Source organism: Marmota flaviventris, chromosome 7, assembly GCF_047511675.1.
Source record: "Marmota flaviventris isolate mMarFla1 chromosome 7, mMarFla1.hap1, whole genome shotgun sequence".
Taxonomy (NCBI): domain Eukaryota; kingdom Metazoa; phylum Chordata; class Mammalia; order Rodentia; family Sciuridae; genus Marmota; species Marmota flaviventris.
This window is the reverse complement of record NC_092504.1, coordinates 97,791,509-97,817,539: the sequence shown is the minus strand read 5'-3', so window position 1 is coordinate 97,817,539 and position 26,031 is coordinate 97,791,509. Positions and strand designations below refer to the sequence as shown.

At 39.6% G+C, this 26,031-nt stretch overlaps 1 protein-coding gene and 1 long non-coding RNA gene across 6 annotated transcripts in view; one reads left to right on the top strand and one right to left on the bottom strand.

Annotated features, from left to right (window-relative positions):
• Positions 1–16,971: 16,971 nt before the first annotated feature.
• Positions 16,972–24,306, bottom strand: LOC114085513 (uncharacterized). The gene is made up of 3 exons (XR_003581481.2): positions 24,019–24,306; positions 17,493–17,655; positions 16,972–17,129 (listed from the first exon to the last, which is right to left on the bottom strand). It is a non-coding gene; the product is annotated as an uncharacterized lncRNA (long non-coding RNA).
• Positions 24,307–24,582: 276 nt separating this feature from the next.
• The window catches only part of Metap1 (methionyl aminopeptidase 1), a 59,866-nt gene continuing 58,417 nt past the window's right edge, over positions 24,583–26,031 (top strand). For 2 of the 5 annotated variants that reach the window (XM_071614519.1, XM_071614518.1), the window contains exon 1: positions 24,583–24,792. In XM_071614519.1, coding sequence (XP_071470620.1) covers positions 24,679–24,792 — 114 coding nt within the window. In that variant the 5' untranslated portion in view covers positions 24,583–24,678. The remainder of the gene's footprint in view (positions 24,793–26,031) is intronic. The other 3 variants (XM_071614520.1, XM_071614521.1, XM_027926680.2) reach the window with 3 other exon arrangements.

Here is a 26,031-nt window from a genome sequence, read left to right as displayed (position 1 = left end):
ATGAGCACTGGAGTGCAGACATTTCTTTAATACACTGATTTCAAATCTCTTAGATAAAGACGCACTAATGGACTCTTTGAGCATATGATGATTCAATATTTAGATTTTTTGAAGTTTTCCTTAATGGCTGTACTAATTTACACTACAACCCAACAGTGTAAAGGGTTCCCTTTTCTCTACATCCTTACCAACAATTGTTACTTGTATCTTTTTGATGAAATAACAGCATTCTGACAGGTTTGAGATGATATATCATTGTGATTTTAATTTGCATTTCCTTAAAGATTAGTGATGTTGATCATTTTGTCATATTTCTGTGGGTCATTTGTATGCCTTTTGAGAAATGTGTGTCAGATCCTTTGCCACCGCCTACTACTACTACTATTACTACTATTATTATTATTATTATTATTATTGATACCAATGTCTTTCTTTCTCTTTCTTCCTTTCTCTCTCTCTTTTCTTATCAAAGTAAATTTTTTAAAAATTGAGATATAACTAATCTATTATAAAATCCAGCATTTAAAAATGTACAGTTCAGTGGTTTTTAGTATATTTACAAGGCTGTACAACCATCACTACTGTCTAATTGTAGGACTTCTGGGTTTTATTTTATTTTTTAGCATCCAAAAATTTTTTAATGACAGGAAATGATCTGGTGTTAGTTTTTGTAGCTGAGGTTGGCCCTGAAACTTCCTGCCTTTGGTGCAGACACAGGGTTTGGTGTGGCTGTGTGGGTCTCCCAAGGGCCTTGCTGAAATGCCTGGTAAACCTCTGTGTCCTTCTGAGGATCATAGGGCAGTACCGTGCCACAGCCCTTGGGGGAGTCCAGAGACAGCTGCTCTAAGGTAACTATCTTGTCCTCTGCATTGATGATGTGGCTGCCGCTGGGTTAATCACTTGCAGAGTACACACTTTTGTTTGGACACTTCCTGAACCCACACATCATTCCTGCATTCCCCACAATTGCTGGGAGCCATTAGCCAAGTAGGTATGACAATTTCCTTGCCAGCGTACCCCATGTTGCTGACATGTTGCAGCGACATTGAATGTAGGTGACCTTGCTCAAGGACCAAGGCAGATTAGGGTGTTCCCGGTTTTAAGATAATCCTGTTTAGGGCGTTCCCAGTTTAAGTTCCAGGTTTAAGGTTTAAGATTATTCCTGCTGGGAATAGGGCATATCCTGCTGCCTGAACGGGATTTAGACAGTATATTTTGGAGATAGAAGCCCGGTGGAGGTGGATTTGGGCAGAGAACGTGGATTTGGGCAGAGAACGTGATTGTAGACGGCTGGTGTGAGTTCGGGAATAAAGAGTTGCTGTTTGAATCTACAAGCTGTGTGGTGGCTCGTGATTGTGTGCCCAGCCAGACTGCGGCATTTGTGCCCAGCCAGACTGTGGCATTTGGCGGCTCGTACGGGGAACTTCTGAAGCTTGGAGGTAAGTGAAATTGCTCGCCCCTGAGGAAGAGCGAAAGAATGGGTGACCAATTCAAAAAACAATGTGTTATTGTTTTGATTTATCTTGTTTTTGTTTCAAGCTGCCTATCCCTAGAAATTTCTCAGGCAAACTGGAAAAAATGGTTGACTAAAGGTTTGAAGTTTGTCGGCCCTGAGGAAGAGAAAATTGATACAATGATTTTTTATTCCGTTTTTGTTTCATTCAATTTCGGCTTTGTTTTGTGCTATCTTATTGGGTTGCGTTATCTTTATAGTAGATTAGAAATAAGTAAAAAACAAACTGAAAAGATGTTAAGTAAATTGTTAGAGGTTCAGACCATGGAGAAAGACATTTTAGATCAAGCAAAAGAGAAGGTCTCTCGAGCTAGTCAGACAGAGGAAGAAAATTTAAAGGAAAAGGGGTTGTTAGGAAAAAGGCCACAACAGGAGGCTGTTACTAACTCCGTTTTATCACAAGAGGGCGTAATTCAACCAACAGCCCCACCGATGGAGACAGCTGAGTGGCCCTCAAACCCCGTAGTTGATAAATGGGATCCTGAGACAGGACCTCAAAGATTAGCATGCCCTGTACTTGAACAGGCAGGAGGGCAGCGAATTCACCGTGCATTAGATTTTAAAACAGTGAAGCAGTTAAAGGAGGCTGTAACAACCTATGGTCCCCAAGCTCCCTTCACGGTAAGCATGGTTGAGTCCATTACTAACTTGGACATGACGCCAGCAGATTGGGCTAGCATGTGTAAATCTGTACTAAATGGAGGACAATATTTGTTATGGAAGGTTGCCAATGAGGAATTTTGCACGGAGACAGCTAGGCGAAATGCAGCAGCCGGTTACCCTCAAAGAAATCTAGATATGTTGTTAGGAAAAGGACCTTATGAGGGTCAACGGCAACAAATTGAATATGATCCTGCTATATATGCACAAATTGCTGCAGACGCAGTTAGGGCATGGAAGACTTTACAAGGACATGGAGATTTACAAGGTCAGCTATCTAAGGTAATACAGAGAGCTAATGAACCTTACGCTGACTTTGTAGATAGGCTAATTCAAACGGCTGCCAAAATTTTTGGGGATACAGAACAAGCAATGCCATTAATAAAACAACTGGCTTATGACCAAGCAAATCGTTGCTGCAGAGAGGTTATTAGACCATGGAGACATGAAGATTTAAACACATATATTAAATTATGTAGAGATATTAATGAACAAGGGCAAGTCTTGGCAGCTGCAGTACAACAGGCTTTAGATGCCAGGCCAAAAACATGCTATGATTGTGAACAAACAGGACATTTTAAAAGGAATTGCCCCATAGGAGGAGGGTTTAACAAAAGTAGGTATCAAAGGAATAGAATACCGGGTATTTGCCCACGATGCCGTAGAGGGAGACATTGGGCTAATGAATGCCGTTCTCAAACCACCATAGAAGGTACTCCCTTATCAAAAAACGAACAAAGACCAGGTATTTATCCAAGATATCGTGGAGAAAGGCATCAGGCTCCATTGCCAAAAAACGGACAGGGGGGCCCAATGCTCCGGGGCCCACAACCACAAATATACGGGGCAGTGGAGGATCCCAGCAACACCATCAGGGTAGTGCCCAGGACACATTGTCCATTAAATCCCTCATCAGACAAACCCGAGGGAGCGCAGGGTTGGACATCTGCGCCTCTGCCAGAGCAGTATTAACTCCAGAGATGGGAGTTCAAATCATTCCCACAGGAGTAAAAGGACCTCTTCCCCAAGGAACAGTAGGCTTATTATTGGGACGTAGTTCATCTACATTAAAAGGACTTATGATAAGTCCTGGGGTAATTGATCCCAATTATGTAGGTGAAATAAAAATTATAGCTAGTTCTCCAAGAGGTATATCAGTAATTTCACCTGGAGATAGAATAGCACAGTTGTTAATAATACCCAGCCTACATAATAAATTTCCTAGTCATAGTGTAGAAAGAGGTTCCAGGGGATTAGGCTCCACAGGTGTAGATTGGGCTATGTTGTCTTTAAATTTAGATTCTCGCCCAATGCTAAAACTAAATATTCAAGGTCATGAGTTTAATGGGCTACTGGACACAGGAACTGACCTTAGCATCATATCTCATCAAGAATGGCCAAAACATTGGCCATTACAACAAGCCACTCAAACGCTTCGAGGCCTAGGAGTGGCGACTAATCCCCATAGAAGTTCTATGATATTAGATTGGAAGGATCCTGAAGGATGTGAAGGAACTATACAGCCATATGTATTGGATCATCTTCCTATAAATTTATGGGGACGAGATGTCCTAGATCAATTAGGTTTGATGTTAATAAATAACATCAATCCTAATGCGCCCACTACTAGGGCTAGACAAGGCTTTAGGAAAGAAAAAAGATTAGGAAAACAAGGGCAAGGTATAGCAGCACCAGTACAAATAGATCAAGGAACAGACAGACATGGGTTGGATTTTCAGAAAGGGCCACTGAGACAATCAAAATTACTTGGAAATCAGAAAGACCAGTGTGGGTTCCTCAGTGGCCCCTGACTAAAGAAAAGACACAAGTAGCCCATGATCTGGTCAAACAACAATTAGCGGAAGGACATATACAACCTTCCATATCTCCCCATAATACTCCCATTTTTGTCATCAAAAAGAAATCTGGTAAATGGAGATTATTGCAAGATTTAAGAGCCATTAATAATGAGATGGTTATTATGGGACCTGCTCAATCAGGGATTCCTCAATTGTCTGCTTTGCCAAAAACCTGGCATGTTTTAGCTATAGATATTAAAGATTGTTTTTTTTCAATTCCAATTCATCCCGAGGATAGTCCACGTTTTGCATTTACTATCCCTGCATTAAATCATGAAGGTCCTGATCAGAGATATGAATGGAAAGTACTCCCTCAAGGGATGGCTAACAGTCCAACTATGTGCCAAATATATGTTAACAAAGCAATCCAGCCACTTAGAAATCAAAATCCTGAACTACAAATATTTCACTATATGGATGATGTATTATTGGCACATAAAGATAAAAACATATTGCTGGAATGTTATGCCACACTTACAAACTTATTAAAAAATTATAATCTAGAGATAGCAATAGATAAAGTACAATTAAATTTTCCAATTAATTATTTAGGAGTTCTATTATCCTCAACCATGGTCCGTCCACCAAAAATTCAAATACAAGTAGATCAACTCAAATCACTTAACTACTTTCAAAAGTTATTGGGAGACATAAATTGGATAAGGCCTTATCTAGGTATACCAACAGGAGAGTTGGGACCTTTATTTGATATTCTAAAAGGTCCATCAGATCCAAATTCACCCCGCATGTTAACTCCTAAAGCAAGAAAGGCATTAAAAATTATTGAAACATATATGGAAAATATGCATTTGGATAGAATTGATATAAGTTTGCCTTTATTATTTATTGTACTACCAACAAAAAATATTCCTACAGGAGTATTTTGGCAAGAAGGTCCATTATTGTGGATACATTTATCTTATTCTCCTAACACTATTCTTACTAGGTATCCTGAGGCTGTAGGACAATTAATACTCAAAGGAATAAAAGCAGCGAAGGGAGTGTTTGGAATTTCTCCCAATAAAATTATTACTCCATATACTATGGATCAAATTGATGAGTTAGCTAATGAGTTAAATACTTGGGCAATAATCATGTGTAAATCTAATATTTCATTTGATAATCATTTACCATCTAATCCTTTGTTGTCTTTTTGGTCTAAGCATCCTGTAGTTTTTCCTAAAATGACAAGAAAAACACCTATCATGAATGCTCCAAATATATTCACTGATGGGTCTAATAATGGTACAGCAGCAGTAGTTACCCCAGATCAAACTTTTACATTTTTAGTACCCAAACAATCAGCTCAAAAGGTAGAGCTTAATGCAGTTTTACAAGCTTTTTTGATGTTTAAAGATTCTGTATTTAATTTATTTTCTGATAGTCAGTATGTAGTTAATGCTATAGTATCTCTTGAAGATGCTGGTAGGATTTCCCCTTCTTCTACTGTTTTCTCTTTGTTTTCCACTATACAAAGTCTAATCTGGGACAGAAAAGATCCATTCTTCATAGGACATATTAGGGCACATACAGGATTGCCTGGAGCCCTTAGTTTAGGCAATGATTTAGCAGATAAAACTACACATGACATACATATTTTCTCTACATTTGAAGAAGCTACAAATTTTCATAAAAGGTTTCATGTTAATGCTAATACTTTACAAAAGCGTTTTAAAATAACTAAGGAACAAGCCAGACATATAATAAAACAATGTCAAAATTGTGTGACATTTTTACCACAAGTTAATCTTGGAGTCAATCCTAGAGGACTGATACCTAACCATATTTGGCAGATGGACGTCACACACTTGCCAGAATTTGGAAAATTAAAATATTTACACGTTACAGTCGATACTTCTTCTGGATTTTTGATGGGCTCCCTTCATGCCGGAGAAAAAACTAAAGATGTTATAGCTCATTGCTTACAAAATTTTGCCACTGTGGGCGTTCCTAAACAGTTAAAAACCGATAATGGTCCTGGCTATACCTCTACCTCTTTTAAACAATTTTGCTCATCATTTGGTATTACTCATATAACAGGAATCCCATACAATCCACAGGGACAAGGCATAGTTGAAAGAGCTCATCAAACTATTAAAACATACTTATTAAAGCAAAAAGAGGGAATTGGAAAGGGGTATATATCCCCCAAAGATAAACTTAAAATAACGCTTTTTACTCTAAACTTTTTAAATTTGGATTCATCAGGACTTAGTGCTGCAGAAAGACATATGTATCCAAAAAATGTACATAAGCCTAAAGTACTTTGGAAAGATATTCTAACAGGACAATGGAAAGGTCCTGACCCAGTGATTGTCTGGAGTCGGGGGTCTGTTTGTGTTTTTCCACAGGGAGAACAGCAGCCCATTTGGATTCCAGAGAGATTAACTAAAACAGTCTCTACAGATTGAAAAGAAGATGATTTGACTCAAATCCATAACAGCTGATATCCAGAACTCCAGCTTGGCCATTCTTACATCTGCGACAGTGATTAACCAGGATGCTTTTTTTCAATAGCTATTTTATTATTGCATTTTTCCACATCATAAGGTTCTATTTTTATTTTTTGAGCTCATACAAACCTAGGTTAATGTTTTTCTGATCAGTTTTATTTTTTGACTGGAGTTTTTAAACATTGCAATGGAGATTTCACCCAGGTAAAGCTACAAGGCCTTTACTATTTTCTTATGTGTTGTACGTTTGTGTACACTCTTGTGTTTTGTGTTGTATGTCTGTATGTGCGTATGTCCATATTTCTTATATGAGGAGCGCTCATGAAAAAATGGATCCGAATTATTATTATTTTTATTCACGTGATTTAAATGGTTTAATTTAAATTAGGTAAACAGCTGTTAAAGATTGTTTTTAAAGGAGGTTAACAGATCTGTTTGTTTACTAATTTAAATTAGGTAAACAGCTGTTAAGGATCGTTTTTAAAGTAGGTTAACAGATCTGTTTGTTTACTTTCACCTTTCCTTTTCATTATATTTGATAATTCTTTTCAGGATAATGTCTTTTTAGCATCATTGCCAGAATTCCCATCTCCATCCCAGTGCCGGTGAAGAACTCAACAAGTAATGCTCAATCAAAGAGTCAACTTACTTTGGGAGGAAACGGATTTTGGGAGGAAATGGACATATTGATAGATTCCTCTGCTTTGAACTGCTTGCAGAAGTTGCCTGGACTATGTAACTATCGTTTGGTGCAGCGAATTGTGGTAATGCTGGCATATCTTTGCTGATGGTGTCACTAGTGATGCAATTTTTATTTCCTTGCCAGCGCACCCCATGTTAATTGTGGTAGTGCTGACATATCTTTGCTGATGGTGTCACCAGTGATGCAATTTTTTCCCAAGGAGCCGTCAATTGGCTTGGTGTCGTGGCATTTCTGTATCCTCCTCCCTTCTGCTAGTGATGGTCTAAAATTTGGGGGCCAATGGCTTATGCTGGACCGGTAGTCAGTGACGGGTATGATCCAATTGCAGTGGTATCAACCTAAGACAGGAGGCTGACGCCTAAAGGTCAGTTTTCCGATGACGGGTAAGAACCATATGTTGAATTGGACAACCTACCAGGCACGGTCCATAAGCCACATTAACCTCACTCCCCCACTGGCACCAAGGCCAAATTTGGGGGCCAACAGAGGTGAGGCAAAGAACCTCACCCCCCCACTGGTGCATAGACCTATCCACAAGTATGGCTGTATGCTGGACCGGTAGTCAGTGACGGGTATGATTCAATTGCAGTGGTATCAACCTAAGACAGGAGGCTGACGCCTAAAGGTCAGTTTTCCGATGACGGGTAAGAACCATATGTTGAATTGGACAACCTACCAGGCACGGTCCTTAAGCCACATTGCTTGTTGTTTAATTAATCAGAAGGGGGGAGATGCTGGGAGCCATTAGCCAAGTAGGTATGACAATTTCCTTGCCAGCGTACCCCATGTTGCTGACATGTTGCAGCGACATTGAATGTAGGTGACCTTGCTCAAGGACCAAGGCAGATTAGGGTGTTCCCGGTTTTAAGATAATCCTGTTTAGGGCGTTCCCAGTTTAAGTTCCAGGTTTAAGGTTTAAGATTATTCCTGCTGGGAATAGGGCGTATCCTGCTGCCTGAACGGGATTTAGACAGTATATTTTGGAGATAGAAGCCCAGTGGAGGTGGATTTGGGCAGAGAACGTGGATTTGGGCAGAGAACGTGATTGTAGACGGCTGGTGTGAGTTCGGGAATAAAGAGTTGCTGTTTGAATCTACAAGCTGTGTGGTGGCTCGTGATTGTGTGCCCAGCCAGACTGCGGCATTTGTGCCCAGCCAGACTGTGGCACACAATCACAGCCATTTTTGTTTGTTTGTTTGTTTTTCCCCAATCAGGAAGCTTCATTTTATGGATCAATGTGGGAAAGGGACAGAGATGCCTTGTTGGTGTATCTCATAAGCAATCTCTTCAGCACAGCTTGGTTAAAAATGAAATTGTTTTGCCTGGTGAGAAACCTGTGCAGTTTATCAGCAACTTAGGTAGATGTCCTGGCTCTTGGGCTCCTTGCACTCCAACATTTGGTCCTTGTTATGGTAGATGTCAACTTCTATGGTGGTAAGATTCAGAAAGAGAGAACCCAATTCTAGGACATTTTATCCTAGAATTTATTACCCAAAAAGAAACCCTTAGCAAGTCCCCACTTTCTCCTAGAAACCACTATTTTACTTTTTGTATCTATGGATTTGCCTATTCTGGACATTTTATATAAATGGAATCATATCATATGTGGCTTTTTATATTTTACTTCTCTCACTAAGTATAATGTTTTTGAGGACCATCCATATTTTAGCATGTACTTGTTCCTTTTTATAGCTGAATTATGAGCTATTGGGATTTTTAATACTTTTTAAAAATTTTTTAATTTTTTGTACTGGGGATCAAATCCAGGGCTTTGCTCATGCTAAGCACACATTCTACCACTGAACAATACCCCCAGCTCAATATATTTTCAAATATATGCACTTGATAGTTGATGGACATTTGGGTTGTGTTTTACTCTTTTTGGACTGCTATAACAAAATACTTTAGGCTAGTAGTTTATAAATAGAAATTTATAGCTCACAGCTGGGAAGCCCATGCTGGAAAGTCCATGATCAAGGTGCCAACAGAGTTAATGTCTGGGAAGGGCCTCTTCCTCATACATGGTTCTTTCTATGTGTCCTCAGATGGCAGAAGTTGTGAATAAGCTCCCTCCCACCTCTAAAGGCACCCATGAGATCTAAACCTTTGAGACTTAATCACTTCCTACAGGAATATTAAGAGTATTCTTAATACTCTTGCATTGAAGATTAAGTTTCAACATTTGAATTTTGTGAGGACACAAATATAGATACTCATTTCCATCTTTTTTGGAAAGTAAATGTTTAGGTCTATTTCCCAACTCTGGATTCTAACATATAATTTTTTTTTTAAAGAGAGAGAGAGAGAGAGAATTTTAATATTTATTTTTTAGTTTTTTCGGCGGACACAACATCTTTGTTTGTATGTGGTGCTGAGGATCGAACCCAGGCCTCACGCATGCCAGGCGAGCGCGCTACCGCTTGAGCCACATCCCCAGCCCCCCAACTCTGGATTCTATTACATTGATTTATATCTACCTGTCTGTAAGTCAGTACAATGTTTTTTTCTTTTTCTTGTTAATGTTATCTACACCTTTCTATTTGTTAATTGTCAGATCTTCCAGACTACAAAGTCTATTTTGTTTTTTTGTTCACCTGTGTATCCTGAGAACCTAACAGTGCTTTAGAATATGGTAGGTGTTTAAAAATATATATAAGGTTGAATTTTGGACATATAATTGTTTTTAATAATTTTTAAAAATAGAATTTTAGAAAAACCTCTAAAGGTTTTCTGAATATCCAATTTTATTTCATTGGATCATACTTTGACTAGCGTTATGACCTTTAGTTCTTATTTTGCACTTTAGTTTATTATTAAAAAAATTTTCCCCCAAATTGCTACTGAATTTTCCTAAGGATATTTATTTAATCATTCTTCTGTTTTGTATTAATTTGTAATATTTTAAAGATCTTAATTCTCTTTATTTTTCATTCTAGATTGGACAACATTTCATTCCATAAAATAGAATATGTGTTCCCTGAAAATGTTTTATATATATAATTTTAGTTGTAGGTGGACAGAACCTTTATTTCATTTATTTATTTTTATGTGGTGCTGAGGATTGAACCCAGTGCCTCACATGTGCTAGGCAAGTACTCTACCACTGAGCTATAACCTCAGCCCTGCCTGCAATATTTTTATCGTACATAATTGCCACGGTTTGAATATGGTTTGTCCCCTCAGTTGTATTTAACAACATTGTGAAGTATTGAAAAGGTGGAAACTTAATCCAACTGTAGTCTTTAGAGGTGGGGTCTTTGAGAGATGTCAGGATTAGAAGAGGTCATCAGACTGGATCACCAACGCTTAATATTGGTGGCTTAATAAGGTGAAAGGGAGAAATAAATGTGGTTTTCCTGTCTCTTGTACATATTGCCTCAGGACTCTGCAGTCAAGAAGACCATCACCAGGGCTGGGGATATGGCTTAGGGGCTATTCTAGCATGCACAAAGCTATGTGTTCAGTCTCCAGCATTGAAAAAAAAAATTTTTTTTAAGACCATAACCAGATGTAGCCCCTTGACCTTGAACCAAACTGTGAGCCAAATAAACCTCTTTACAACTTCCTTTTTGAGATTTTGTTATTAGCAACAGAAATTGGATTAAGACAAGAGTATATGAGTAAATTCTCATATATGGGAAAGGGATGAGGAGAAACTAGGTACAAAGGAGATGAATCAGAATTTGAACTCAGATATACCCACTTTTTTTCTACTTTATTATTGTGCTTTTTAGACTATGTTGTCCCATGGTATTATATTATTATTATGGTGGCATCTATATTTTTATACATGCCAGAATTAGGCTTCTGATTTGTTTTATTATTTTTCTTCCATAATTTTGTGGTTATCTTTGCCTGAAATTTTTATTTATTTATTTTTGCAGTGCCAGGGATTGAACCCAAAACCTTGCATATACTAGACAAGTGCTCTGCCACTAAGTTATACCACCACCCTTTCATTGCTTGTTTAAAAAATAAATAAAATTTAAAATCAGATACATAATAGTCAACAAAACAATAATAATGGCTGGGTGTCATGGCACATGCCTCTTATCCCAGTGGCTCAGGAGGCTGAGGCAGTAGGATCTAGAGTTCAAAACCAGCCTCAGCAACTTAGCAAGGCCCTCAGTAACTTCATAACTTCATAAGACCCCGTCTCTAATAAAATATTTTTAAAGAGGGACAGGGATGTGATTCAGTGGTTAAGCACCTCTGGGTTCAATCCCCAGTACCAAGAAAAAAAAAAAGAAAGAAAAAAGAACCCCCCCCAAAACAATAATAATGTATCTCACTAACATTGTAATTATAACTAACTATATATTAACTTGGAACAAACTAACATTTTTTTAAAAAATTCTCCTTTTATATATAAATATGTGTCTTTCTCCTTATTTAAGTCTCAAATTTTTCTAAATTTCTTCATTCAGTTCTTGTTGCTTTTTTAAAAATTGTTATTACAAATATTTTTGTTATATTTTTTAGGTTATATGTAGTAGATATTGTTGGTAAAATAACCCTCTTAAAAACACTAAAAGGTGTTGCTATGGTTTGGATATGAGATGTCCCCTGCAAAGCTCATGTTAGGCAATGCAGAAATGTTCATAGGTAAAATAGATTATGAGAACTATAACCTCATTGTTTGTGGGCACCTTGATCTGGAACTTCCTAGTCTCCAGAACTGTGAGAAATAAATATTTATTATTCATGCTGCCTCGTCTGAACTAAGACAAGACTGGAGGAGACTAAAGAGATATGCCAACTAAAATAACCCATGATTCTGAAATGAATTCTTTTGCTACAAAAAGGGCATTATTCAAACATTTGGCCAAACTTGAGTGGGGTCAGTATATTGGAATTATACTAAACGGCAGTACAATAAAAGAAATACTCTAAGAGTATTTTAGCAAAACATGCTAATTCTATTGCATTGCATGGGTGAAAACCATTATTGAGAATATGATTTACCATATCCATTGTCTTATGAACCCATGGATATTGAATCTAGATACACAGGGGTATTTTTCATGTAGTTCATGGTTAAAGTATGCATTTACATGATCCCGTTGTTGTGTTTTCTGTTAATCAGTACACATATAATATTAATTATAATTAATAATTTTGAATGGATACCTGGGTAGTAACTCTAAGCAGGTAGGACAGGACTGGAGGAAGTAGGTCACTGGGATGTGCTCTTGGGGATTACATCTTGTCCCTGGCTCCTTGTGCTCTGTCTCTCTCCCTTCTTCCTGGTTGCCATGAATTGAGCCGCTTTTCTCCACCACGATCCTCTGCCATGAAGTCTCACTTCAGGCCCAGCGCAATGGAGTTGGCTGACTATGGACTGAAACTTCCAAAATCATGAGCCAAAATAAACTTTTCTTCCTCTAAGTTTTTATTGTCAGGCATTTTGGTCACAGTGATGAAAAGCTGACTAACATAGATGCATATCAGCTAATATTTACTGAGTATCCACTTTGTATATGATTTTAAATAAAAATGCCATTATTTATTTACTTACTCATTTATTTTTGCAGTGCTGGGAATCAAATTCATGGCTTCACATATGCTAGGCAAGTGCTCTACCACTGATCTATACAGCCCCTTGGAATTAGTTTTATTGTTTTCAAATGCCATCTTTTAAATATTTTACAAGCATTTGGGAATTTTTACCCCTGTGATGTTTCCTTATAAACAGTGGTAAATTGAGACCAACAGAAATTTTGTTATTCATAGAATTTGATCAAAGTTGCTATTAAAATGGATTCAGTTCTTTACAATGTAATAAAAAGAACAAAATGTCATTGCTCAGAATTGTAAATAGTCTATGATAAACGTTTTTTTTTAAAGAAAATTTAAAGTATATTGCAATTGTATTTTATGGCAATACAGTAAAGGAAATAACTGCCTTTTGGTAAGGTTTTAGCAAACATGCTGATTCTTTTGAAATGCATAGGTAAAAATCATTATTGGAGATACAATTGACCATATCCATTGTCTAATAAATCCATGGATATTGGATGTACATACTTACAGGTATGTTTTATGTAGTTCATAGCTAAAATATCCAGTCATGTGATTTCATTTTTGAATTTTTTGTTACTCTGTACACATATAGTATTAATGTTAAAAAAACATATTTGACTGGGAATATGGCTCAGTGATAGAGTATTTACCTAGTATGTATGAGGCCCTATGTTTGATTGCCAGCACTGCAAAAGAGCACACCGACAATAAAAAGAATCCCAACAAATTAGTAAACCAACAAACATTTTCTGGTAGAATGAAAATATGTGCAAAATGAAAGGTATTTCAATCAAGCTCAAGAAATCTCTTCAAAGTAGGTCATGCAATTTTCACACTGTCTGTGAGTTAAGCACTAGCTTGGCCCATAATTTAAAAAATATTTATCGTACTATGCACTAAAAAATGCATTAATGATGCTTGGGAGGCTAAGGCAAGAGGGTTGCAAGTTTGAAGCGAGCCTCAGCAACTTAGGGAGACCCTGAGCAACTTAGTGAGAGCCTGTCTCAAAATAAAAAGGGCTGAGGTGGTTAAATATCCTGCAGTACCAAGGGAAAAAAGAAAGAAAGAAAGGAAGAAAATAATACATGAGTACATTAACTAATATACTAATATACATAAAATATTATTTTATAAATTTCTTGTATATTTGTATGGGATGAGGCTGATTCTTGAAACAATCTCAAACTTATAGAAAAGTAGTACGTATAGTACAAAAATTATTTTCTTAAACTATCTGAGAGTAAATTGTCAACCTTGTCCCATTACCCACTAAAATTTGAGAATGTACTTTCTACAACTGGAACATTCTCCTACATAACCGGTGCACTACCATAAAAGTCTGGAAATTACTATTTGATACATTTCTACCACTGAATCTTCAGATCCCATTCAAATTTGGCCAAATGTTAGTATAATGTCCTTCTGAGCAAGAAGACCCATTTTGGAATCATGAGTTAACTTTTAGTTGCCATGTCTCTTTGTCTCCTTCAGTCTTATCTTAGTTCAGACTAAGCTGCTTGAACAATAAACATTTATTTCTCATAGTTCTAGAGACATGGTGGGAAAAGAGACAGATGGGAAGCAAGTCTTGTCTCTTAGGAAGGCACTAATACCATTCATGAGGGCTTCTATCACATGACTTGATTACTTTGCAAACCCTCCTCCAGTATGATCACATTGAAATTTAGGATTTCTACATACACATTTTGGACACAATATTTGGTTCATAACGAGTCCAAAACATTTCCTTGTCTTTCCATTATTTTCATGACATTAGTTGTTGACAATTACAGGGCAGTTATTTATATAATGTTCCTCAATTTTAGTTTTTTCTGATGTGTTTTCATAATTCAGGTTATGCATTTGGAAGGGACACTACAGAAGTGATGTCACAGTCATGTCACTGCATCCTGTCAGGTGGAGAGCACAGTTTACATTTGTCCCCTTGCTGATGTTGTTTACTTTGATTACTTGGTGAAGATGATATCTGCTTTACTTGTCAACTCTGAAGTTAATTTTCCCTTTTATAATCAATAAACATTTTGTGGGGAAATACTTTGAAATCATATAAATAATCTGTTTCTCATTAAATTGTCAATTTATTTACTTATTTTATATCAGTATGACTCACCATTTTCCATCAGTATGAAATCATAGCCTATTTTGATGGGCTAAAATTTATTGTTGTCATTATTTATTTTGATGTTAATATTACCTCTGATTGGCCAGTCGGTTGGAACCTCTTCAAGCAGACTTTTCTGTTTTGTTTTTGTTTCTTTATTGTACACGTCTCCACCATTCTTTGAGAGCTCCCTTGATTTCTGGCATAAGATATTTTCAGATTTTGTATTTTCCTCATCCCAGCTAGGGGACCAGTCATTTCTCCAATGTATCCTGGATCCTTTAAGCAGAGCCTGATATTAAGAAGGTCAGATTTGGGCCCTAGGATGTTCCTCACTATTGGGATATCAGACTTGCTCAGTGGACAGAGTTAGGGAGTATATATATATATATGTTCATGTACACACTATACTTACACATTCATATCTATATTTATCTCTATCCACTTATATATTGAAAACTATTGCTTGCAATTCCAGTTTAACATTACAGGGGTTGTTTTCATTTTCTTCCTTTCCATATTTGCAACTCCCTTCTCTGAATATAACAAAATAGACTTCAATTATCCTTGACATATTTATTTGTCAATCCTCCTGTACAAAACCATTCTCCATGCTGCTGCTGCTGCCCTCTCTGTGCACATTTTATTTTTACCATCCTTGGGCTCCAACACTGCACTTTGGTATCCCCTTTCTATATGATGACTTCTTTACCTGGCTAGACTCCAACATCTCACAGTGTTCAGGTTCTGACTCCCCATGCCGGTTCACCCCTGGGAGACATCCTGCTGACCCCCATTAGGATTTGCCTTTCCATGCTGAGCTGCCTTCCCTTGTAGACACTGTCCTCCTCACATTCAGGGGCTAACTCCTCTCACCAGGCTGCCTCTCCGTGGGGATGCCTTTCTCACCCTGTTCATCGTATGATACCTCAGCCTGGGCCGTCACTCTGCAGAGGTATCCTCATGACTGTGCTGGGGTTCTGACATTGTACTCTAGGCTATTTCCTTTAGGGACATCCTTTTCACACTAAATGTTAAAGCCTGACCATGATGGAAAGGGACTCCCCAAAAGAAGGCAGGGTAGTGTGGGTATCAGAGACTGAGTGGGATGCGTGTGTCAGGCTCTGATGCTTGGCTTCAGAGCTGAACTGCCTCTTTGCATGGACCCCCTCTACAACTTGTGTAGGATTTGATGCTCTATTCTGACCTCATAGATGCCACCCCTGCATGAGCCTTTTCCTCCCCACTCTTGTGCTCTTATATCTTCACCCTGCTTGGCATTAAGGACTGAGACTCTCTTAAAAAAAAAAAAAAAACCTAAATGGGAAGACTTGCTCTTTTTAAAAAATATTTTTATTTTTTAGTTGTAGTTGGACACAAAACCTTCATTTTACTTATTTATTTTTATGTGGCGCTGAGAATTGAACCCAGGGCCTCGCCCGTGCTAGGCAAGCGCTCTACTGCTGAGCCACGACCCCAGTCCCAAGACTTGCTCTTTTAGACATCAAAACTTATTATAAAGCTACAGTAAAGGATGTACAGGGGACTGGGCATATAGCTCAGTTGATAAAGTGCTCACCTTGCATGCACAAGACCCTGGGTTCAATCCCCAGCAGCAGCACCACCAAAAAAAAAAAAAAAAAAAAAAGTGGATATACAGTATCAAGGCATTTGATATAAGACTAAGATGGCATGCAGAGCAAAGGGATAGAGTAGATTGCAATAAATGAAAAATTTCTGTTCTCTTTAAGAAGTCATTGTCTTCCACAAAGTCATAAAGGTATTTTACAATGTTACTATCCAGGAGCCACATTTTTCCTTTAATATTTAGAGCTACTATCCCTCCAAAATCAATTTTTATGTAATTCCCCACATAGAAAAAAAAAAAAAAGAAAAGAAATGTGTCTCCTACCAAAGCCTCAAAATAGCTAATTATATGGTAATTGGGGCAAATGGAAGATAATCCAGAATAATGTGGCACCCCCATCCAGTTTAAGAAATGCAATATGGCCAATACAGTTGACATCGCCAGTGTACTCTTCCCAATTGCACCCCCATTCTTCCTCTCCAGAAAAAGGAGTCATTATCCTAAGTGTATTAGTCAGGGTTTTCTAGAGGAACAGAACCAACAGGAAGTATAATTATAAAAAGGGCATTTATTAGTTTGCCTTATGCGACCAGAAGCTCAATAGTCCACAATGGCCATCTGCAGGCTGGAGAGCTGGGAGAACCGGCAGATGGGCAGTCCAAGAGGTTGAAGCTCCAGAACAAGAGGGATCAACTGTGTTGCCCTTGTCTGAAACGGAAGAATCATTGGCAGAGTCCAGGTTTGGAAGAATGAAGAAGTGATAATCTAATAGCCTCAGAAGATCGCAGCAGCAATCAAGAACCCCTTCAAAAAGAATGGAGCTTGCATCTGCTGAGGCTTTTTTTTCCTTCCAAGTTTTATTCCATCCAAGCCATGAGCCTATTGGCTGATGCTGCCCACATTTAGGGAGGGTTCCATTTTAGTTGGCTATCCTACACGTCAATCATTCCTAGATGCACCCTCATAGACACACCCATAAATTTCTTAATCCTTAGCTTCTCTTAATCCAATCAAGTCAACTATTCAATTAGCCATTACACTAAGTTTGGTGTTTATCATTCCTATAAATACCTTAAAACTTTATGGTGCTGAAAGGAGTGTTCAAAAAAAGTTGAAGCTACAGTTCCATCAAGGATTGACTGCAGAAGTGTTGACTTTCACCTGATTCAGGGGCACCCATCTGAGAAGACCGAGATGGAGAAGAAACAAATCTTCAACTATAACCATGTTTGCTCTGGAATGGAATAGAAACTTAGTTAGTTTCTTGGCTAGCAGGTCCATATTACAAATCATCCAAGTGAGATTTTGGAAACAAGATTTCAGAGAAAAAGGGCTTTTGGCTCTGTTTTGTAAAGAAGGCAGATGTTACCACAATGCTATTAAATGTTATTATGGGTCTAATAATGGGACAACAACAGCATTTAGTGGTTAATCTCTCTCCAAATCTTTCATGAAAATGGAACTCTTGAGAAATTATGAGGTTCTCAAGGGGCCTTTACAGGAAGCACAATTATGAAATTATTTAGACATTTTAATTGACATTATTAATTAAACATTTTAATTGACATAAATTCAACCTTAAGGCATTATTGAGAAGTTAAAATGATAAGTGGGAATTAAGCTGCATTTGGATATGTACATTTCATTCATTTATTGATGTATTTATACTTTTTTTTTTATTGCTATAGCAAAGACTGACTAGGTGAGGATCAAACGATTTTTTTTCATTCTTGTTTTTTTTGGGGGGGCAGATACCAGGGATTGAACTCATGGGCATTCAACCACTAAGTCACATCCCCAGTCCTATTTTGTATTTTATTTAGAGATAGGATCTCACAGACTTGCTTAGCGACTTGCTTTTGCTGAAGCTGCCTTTGAACTCATCATCCTCCCGCCTCAGCCTCACAAGCTTCTGGGATTTAAGTTGTGCACCACTGCGCCTGGCCAATTTTCTTTCATTCTTTATATATATAGTTGTAGATGGACACAATACCTTTATTTTGTTTGTTTATTTTTAGGTAGTGTTGAAAATCGAACCCAGTGCCTCACATGTGCAAGACAAGTGCTCTACAGCTGAGCCATAGCCCCAGCCCCTTCTTTCATTCTTGAGACCACAGATGAACCATATTTTTTTTTTTAGCATCCCTTGGCATAAGATGTGAACAATGAATGAGCTCTGGCCAATGAGATTGAGTGGAATACTCCATTCCCAAATTTGACCTATTAAATCTCATGTGTGATCTTCCACTCCCATGTGCCAGGCTAATCAAAAGGGGATTCCAAGAACTTTGGAGGTGGAGGGGCTTAAGGATGGAGCTCAGATTTTTGATAGACTGATACAGCAGGGCTTTCCTGGCTGGCCTCAGCTTGACTCTGCCATAAGAGAACCAAACTTTCATTTGCTTAAGCTCCTTTTTTGCAATTTATTATTTAATAAAACAAAACAAAACAGCAGTTAGTCTTTCCTAATCAATGCAAATGCAATGCCTGTTCTGTGTCAACTCTCATTTTGAATACTAGGGATACAATGGCAAACAAGAGAGACTTGTATAGGATTTCTATTCCAGGAGGTCATACTTTATACCAGGCGAGGCTGGTGATAAGTAGTAAGAACTTACATTTTTATGGTGTTTTACAGTTTATAAAGTATTCTCATAGGCACCAATTCATTTGGCTTTTATAACAATATTTCACAGATGAGGAAACAAAAGTTCAAAGAGCCTAAGCATCTTTCATCAAACAGGAAAGAGACATATGACTCCGTTTTCTTCACTCACAACCCATTGTTCATACCCCTGAACCAGGATGCTTCTCAAATATGAAGACAAGACAAGAGCAATGAAAACTCTAGACCTTGTCAGAAGGTTTCATTAAAAATTTTTTAATTTTTATGATACTGGGGATTGAACCCAGGAGTGCTCTACCACAGGGCCATATCCCCAGTCCTTTTTCTTTTTTGAGATAGGGACTCACTAAATTTCCCAGGCTGATCTTGAATTCAATATCTTCCAGGCTCAGCCTCCACAGTTGCTGGGATTACAGGTGTGCATCACTTCAATTATGCCCAGTTCAATTTTATTTTTTAAAATAAGGTATTATGCAGAGGTATGAGGATCCCTGTGGCAACACTAACTGTAAGAGCAAAATATGAAACCCAAAGTAGATGTCCATCAACAGGAGAATGGGAATATATACATTGTGGTATATTCAGATAATACAATGTTATATGGTAGGGAAAATAAAACCAATTAGAGCTATAAGTGTCAGTAAGGATGAATTCTCTGGGCGAGAGTTGTGACTCAGTGCCTGGCACGAAGCACTGAGTTCGATCCTCAGTACCACATAAAAATAAATAAATAAAATAAAGGTATTTAGTGTCCATGTAAAACTAAAAAAAATTTAAAAAAGGGTGAATCTTCTGATCATGATCAAGAATGATGAAGGTAAGACTGCATACAGTTATAATGTCACTTGTGAAGTTTAAGATATTTATGGGAATGTTAAATACAAAATTTAGGAAAATAACTCCCATTTCTGGGGAAGGCAAGGGGGTACAATTGGGGTGAGTATGCTGGGGACTTCAACTGTATTGCCTATATTGCATTTCTTAAATTGGATGAGGGTGCCACATTATTCTGGATTTTCTGGCATTTGGCTGTCTGAATTCATTTCCCGCCCTTCTGAATTCTGCATTATGCCCAGGGAAGCTATCTTGTGTGGTCTACTATAGATGAATGGGCTCCTTGTTCTAGTTTTCAGAAGACTGGAAATTGGGGGAAGAATGAGGTCCTAACATTATGGTGGCCTTGGACTGGTAAGGTTTCTTAACCAAAGGTCATAACTCCTGTTAGGAGGCCTCTACCTAGCTCTCTGAAGATCTTGGTAATTGCCCAGTTCCCTCATTCTTTCAGATCTAAGAATGGAGATGTTACCTCATTGTTAACATTAATTTATTGGATCATTCCCTATGTTTTGTGTGTGTGTGCATGTGTGTTGCTGGGGATTGAACCCAGGGCCTTGTGCATGCAAGGCAAGCACTCTACCAACTGAGCTATATCCCCAGCCCTTCTTATGGGGGATATATATCTTATGCTTTTTTAAAAATATATTTTTAGTTGTAGATGGACATAATATCTTTATTTATTTATGTGGTGCTGAAGATCGAACCCAGTACCTCACATGTGTGAGGCAAGTGCTCTGCCACTGAGCTACAACCCCAGCCCTCCTTATGCTTTTTAGATTCTGCCCATGCCTTGATTTATTGTCACTTTATTAAACTCTTTACTCCCTAAGTAATCGAGCTCAATAGTTCATCTCTTTCTTTCTGGGTTCTGATTAATAGAATAAATACTCTCTCCCTTTCTCTTTTTCTCTCTAAAAACAAATCTTTTTTCTCTTCACATTTTGAAATAATTCATAATCTGAAAATCAAGAAGGAAAAAACTTTTATTGAGTACCTATTTTATTTCAAGCACCATGGTTTGGTTAAAGGTTAGGGATAGAGTGGAAAACAAATTAAGTCTGTCATTACATGAAGTTACAGTATTGTAAGATAGAAAGGTTAAAAAAAAAATAAAAAAGGAATGAACTACAGTGGTTAAGAACACGGGGTGTGAGCAGGGCACGGTGATGTGCACCTACAATCTCAGCTACTGGGGAGGTTGAGGGAGGAGGGCCCAGCCTGGGCAACTTAGTGGGACTCCATGTCAAAATAAAAAAGAAACCAAACCCATGGAATTTCTAGCCAGACAGAGCTGAGCTCAAGTTCAGGCTGTCACCTCCTAGTTACTTGACCCTGAGTTACAAAAGTTAAAAATGGGATTAATACTGCTACCTTTCTCATGGTGTGCTAAGAGCCATAGCCAAATAGTAATGCATTTTTGGTTGAAAGGTGACGCCAGCAAGCCATTGAGATGATATGATTATGTTAAGATCTGCATTCAAATGGATATTAGACCCCTGCTGTCCACCTCAGCCTGCTACTTTGGAGCTCTAGCAGGACTCCCAAAGCGTTCCCATTGGTTGGGAAAGTGCAGTAGGAGGGAATTCCGGAGGAGGGATTTGCTGTTGGGGTAGTGTGGCCCGGGAGAAGGCAGTGTGTGTGGGTCGGCATATTTTCCTGGGAGCATACAGGGCATTGGCGGGAGTTTAAAAAATAAAGTTTGTTCCTGTTTGAGTGGCTCGTGATTTTGTGCCCAGCCAGACTGCGGCAATAGTGTAGTTGTAAGGGTTAAAAATAAAACCACTGCCAGGTGTGGTGGCTATGCCTGTAATACTTGTAATCCTAGCGGCTGGGGAGGCTGAGGCAGGAGGATTGTGAGTCCAAAGTCAACCTCACAACTTAGTGAGACCCTGTCCCGGTCTCAAAATAAAAGAAACATAGTTTTTCATCTTACTATATCCTGGGATATCTTTTTTTTTTTTTCTTTTTTTTTTTGAGGAGAGAGAGACAGAATTTTTTAAATATTTATTTTCTAGTTTCCGGTGGACACAACATCTTTATTTTATTTTTTATGTGGTGCTGAGGATTGAACCCAGCACCCCGTGCATGGCAGGCGAGCGCGCTACCACTTGAGCCACATCCCCAGCCCAATCCTGGGATATCTTAAATCCTTAATAAATTAACAAACGTTAGCAAAAATTGTTGTTAATTAGCACTTTGTACTGAGTTTAGAGGTAGCACAGAGGTGACACTGATTATAACTAGAGTTGAGGTCAGCAAAAGTTTAATGGGTAAAGTGGTGTTGGAGCTGGATTGTAAAGGAACAGTAATTTTATCCAAAGATCAAATGGGAAAAGGCAGTCCAGGTAAAGGGAATAGCATGTGCAAGTACATGAAAGAATGAAACAGCACTATGAGTTCAGGAAACCAGGAGCAGTTAGCTATTGCTAGGGGGTTAGACATAAGGCCTAGACATAAAGAATAGCGAGAGTAGAGGCTGAGGTAAGCCAGGGTTAGACCCAATTTGGTTTGGATTTACAGGTGATGAACATCTAGGAAGTACCTCACCTCTATCACATTCATTTTATTCATTTTCTCTCTCCCATTATAAGCACACACAATGTATACTTAACTACACCATAATGTACAAGTCAGAAGATGATAAGGATACACTACAAACTAATTTTCTTTCTAGCAGAAACAGTTATTTTTTCCTCCTGGTATAAATTCCAACCCATGATCACAGGTTGCATCTAGTCATGTCTCTTTAGTCTCCTTGGATCTGGAACAGCTTTTAGAATACTAGCATTTTGAAGAGCCCAGGTCAATTATACTGTAGACTCTTCAGTATGGTCTTTCAGATATATCCTCATGATTAGAATCCATTATGCATTTTTGGTAGAAATGCCACAAAAGACATACTGCATTCTTCTGTGATTTATATAAGGAGGGGGTATGAAATAAATTTGCTCTTCATTGGTGATTTTCACTTTGATAACATTGTTACAAGAGTATCTGGTAGGTTTCTCCACTGTAAACTTATCTTTCCTTATTAATTGATAAATGTTCTTTAGGGAATTACAATGAGCTATGGAAAAAAAAGGCAAACCATATAAAGAACAATAGACAGTAAAAATCCTCTGATGCGGCAATTCCACTTTTTTAAGTATATATCTTAAGTAAGGATGTATGCAGAGATCTAGCTAAAATTATATTCATTGAAGCCTTATGGTAAATAATTATTAAAAATAATGCCAAGTTTCTATTATTAGTGGATTTGGTTCAGTAATATCCAATATTATGCAGCCATTAAAATTATGTGATAAAAGAGTATTTAGGGGGCTGGGATTGTGGCTCAGTGGTAAAGTGCTTGCCTCACATGCGTGAGGCCCTGAGTTCGATCCTCAGCACCACATAAAAATAAAATATATTGTGTACACCTATAACTAAAATTTAAATATTAAAAAGAGTATTTGGGAATAATACTCATTCATGGCATGGTTCAATTTTTAAGAAAAAATATTTTATATATACATATAAATGTTATTTACCTACATGTATATACACACAGTTATTGAGTTTTTGCTTATGTGTATATGAATATTTTTATTGTTTGATTTCATTCTTATATATAACGCTTATAGAGCAAAACAAAGTTATTAAAAAGTAATATAAGCTTTTCTGGCGTATTAAACATGAAAGTTAAAAAAATAACAAAGTTCACGGCATTAGTTGGTGATCAATAAATACCAGTTTATCTTTTCGAGTGACAGATATTCAAGCACAACTTAGAAAATGGCAGATCTGGAATGTAGTTGACGTTTTAAGGCAACAGGTTTGCAGCTTATAACCCTTAAAACTTTTTTCATAATTAACACAATTTTCCCCTCTTCTTAGATAGTCAACTAGGATAATATAAGAATTGAGTGTATTAATATGTGGTATTTGTGTTATTAGCATCATACATTTTGAACGGCGTGCGGTGGTGTGTGTAAAAGTAAAAAAAAAAAAAAAAAAAAAAGAAAATAGGGAGGACAGATGCAAACCCCAGCTCGCCGCCCCATTGACAGCTCAGTGATCCTCCTTTCAGTGGCAAGCGGTGGTCCTTAGGCCTCAGAACAAACACTACCGGTGAGAAATAGAAAAGGAAATTACTTTCCACGGAGCGGCCGGTAGAACCAAAGCAGAAGAGCGGAGCGCCCTTTTCATCTGCCTCTGGGTTTGGAGACGTGCAGGGCTCTAGAGCCTTGGTGCGTAAGGACGTCCGAGTATGGGTCTCCAGGGCACCGAGAAAGGGCGCGGCGTGACCACCTCTCTTCGCTGACCCCACCTGGCCGACACCGCCCCGAGCCGCGAGGTTGGGATAGCAGCGTGCAAACGCAGAACTGCGCAGACCCGGCGAAAATCGAGGCTGGACTCCCCAGCCTCCCCCACGTGCGCACAGCCCCGGAGGCGGGGGAAGGCGCGGGGAGGGGTGGGAAGGCGCGGGGAGGGGTGGGAAGGCGCGGGGAGGGGTGGGAAGGCGCGGGGAGGGGTGGGAAGGCGCGGGGAGGGGTGGGAAGGCGCGGGGAGGGGTGGGAAGGCGCGGGGAGGGGTGGGGAGGAGAGGGCGGGGCGCCAGCTGCGCGCGCGGGGCGAGGGCGGGGCGCGCAGCGTGATCCGGGCCCGGCCTGCGCTCCTCCCCCTTCCGCGCCCAGGCCCGCAGCGGGCCGAGCTCCTCCCCCGACTCGGTCGCTCTCTCCTCCCCTTTGCCCTGCCGTTCCTCCTTCCCTCCCTCCTCTTCCTCGGTGAGGCGCTCCTCCGGCAGGCAGGCAGCATGGCGGCCGTGGAGACGCGGGTCTGCGAGACGGACGGCTGCAGCAGCGAGGCCAAGCTCCAGTGTCCCACCTGCATCAAGCTGGGCATCCAGGGCTCGTACTTCTGCTCGCAGGTAGACCCCGCTCCCCCAGAGCGCTGCCTGCTCTGCGGACCCCTTTCCTCCTCTGCCTTCGTCTCCCCTCGCGCCCTCGCGGTGGTTCGGGTCGCGCTCCTCCTCTTCCCGCGGCTGCGTTTCCTCTTACCCCACCCCCGCCGCCCGCCGCCGCCCCCTCTGGGTTCTCAGGGTCCGGGGCCCTGGGGACTCCGGACGCAGGCGGGGGCGGGGACGCGGTCAGCCGCGGCCATGCAAGCTGAGGGCGGAAGCCGACTTGCCCCGGGTGGCCCGGCAGCCCCAGGGCGACGCGTTTAGGGGCCGGTTCCGGCCGCGCATCCTCCGCGGGGTCGGTGACGCCAGGTGTGGGCAGCTCGGCTGCCCCGCGCAGGTAGGGGGAAAAGGGGCAGCCCGAAGTGGTTAAGCCGCATTCCCGCAGGGCTCCGGTCAGGGGCGTGGGGGCTTCGGGCCGGCTGTGTCTGGTGTCGTCCGGGTTAAGGGGCGGGAGCGACCCGCTGGGCTTGGGGGAGTGGGTTGCCTCAGGACCGCTGGAGCGGTGGAGAGGGGCAGAGCTAGACCCAGCCCCACTTCTTTGTGTAGTAATCTACCGCGTTTTGACACTCAAGCAACTTCGGGGTGAGGGTAGAAAGGGGTTTGTGTAATTCATTCTTTAGGCATCCAAAATTATTAATTTAGAAAACCTTAACGGGATGACTCACTTCTCCATGACAATTTCCCACGGAGTGAGGAGGATAGCTCAGGTGAGGGTTTTGCTTTAAGGCCATAGTGTATTTTACTAAGTTTTGTGCAGCGGAGCACACCCAGCTTTGCATGGGGGTACCGACTGAAGCGTGTGTTCCAGTGTTTGTGTTTACGGAGGAATGCTAGTGTTTCTGCTGTATTTCGAGACTCAGGGCGGCAATAGTTTTGGTTCTAAGTTAGAGTCTAGGTTTGTTGAAGAGAGGCACATGAATATTCAAATATTAAATTGGTAGTTTCCTGGGTGGAGAAGAGTGGGTCAGAGTTCAGAGGCCTGATATTGGCGCTGTCCTTAACAATTTCTGTGCGATCTTGAATTAGTGAACTTAATTTTAATTAATCTTTCTGAGTTCCAGCGTTTGTCTATATAGAGTGGATGATAGTTGTTCGGAGACCTAGATTATCCCTTTGAACGTGAAGTGCTGGGTACAAAGTAAGGCTTTTCGTTTTTAAAAGGATGATAAGTAGAATTTAACACTGCCATATATAAAGTGTAAATAA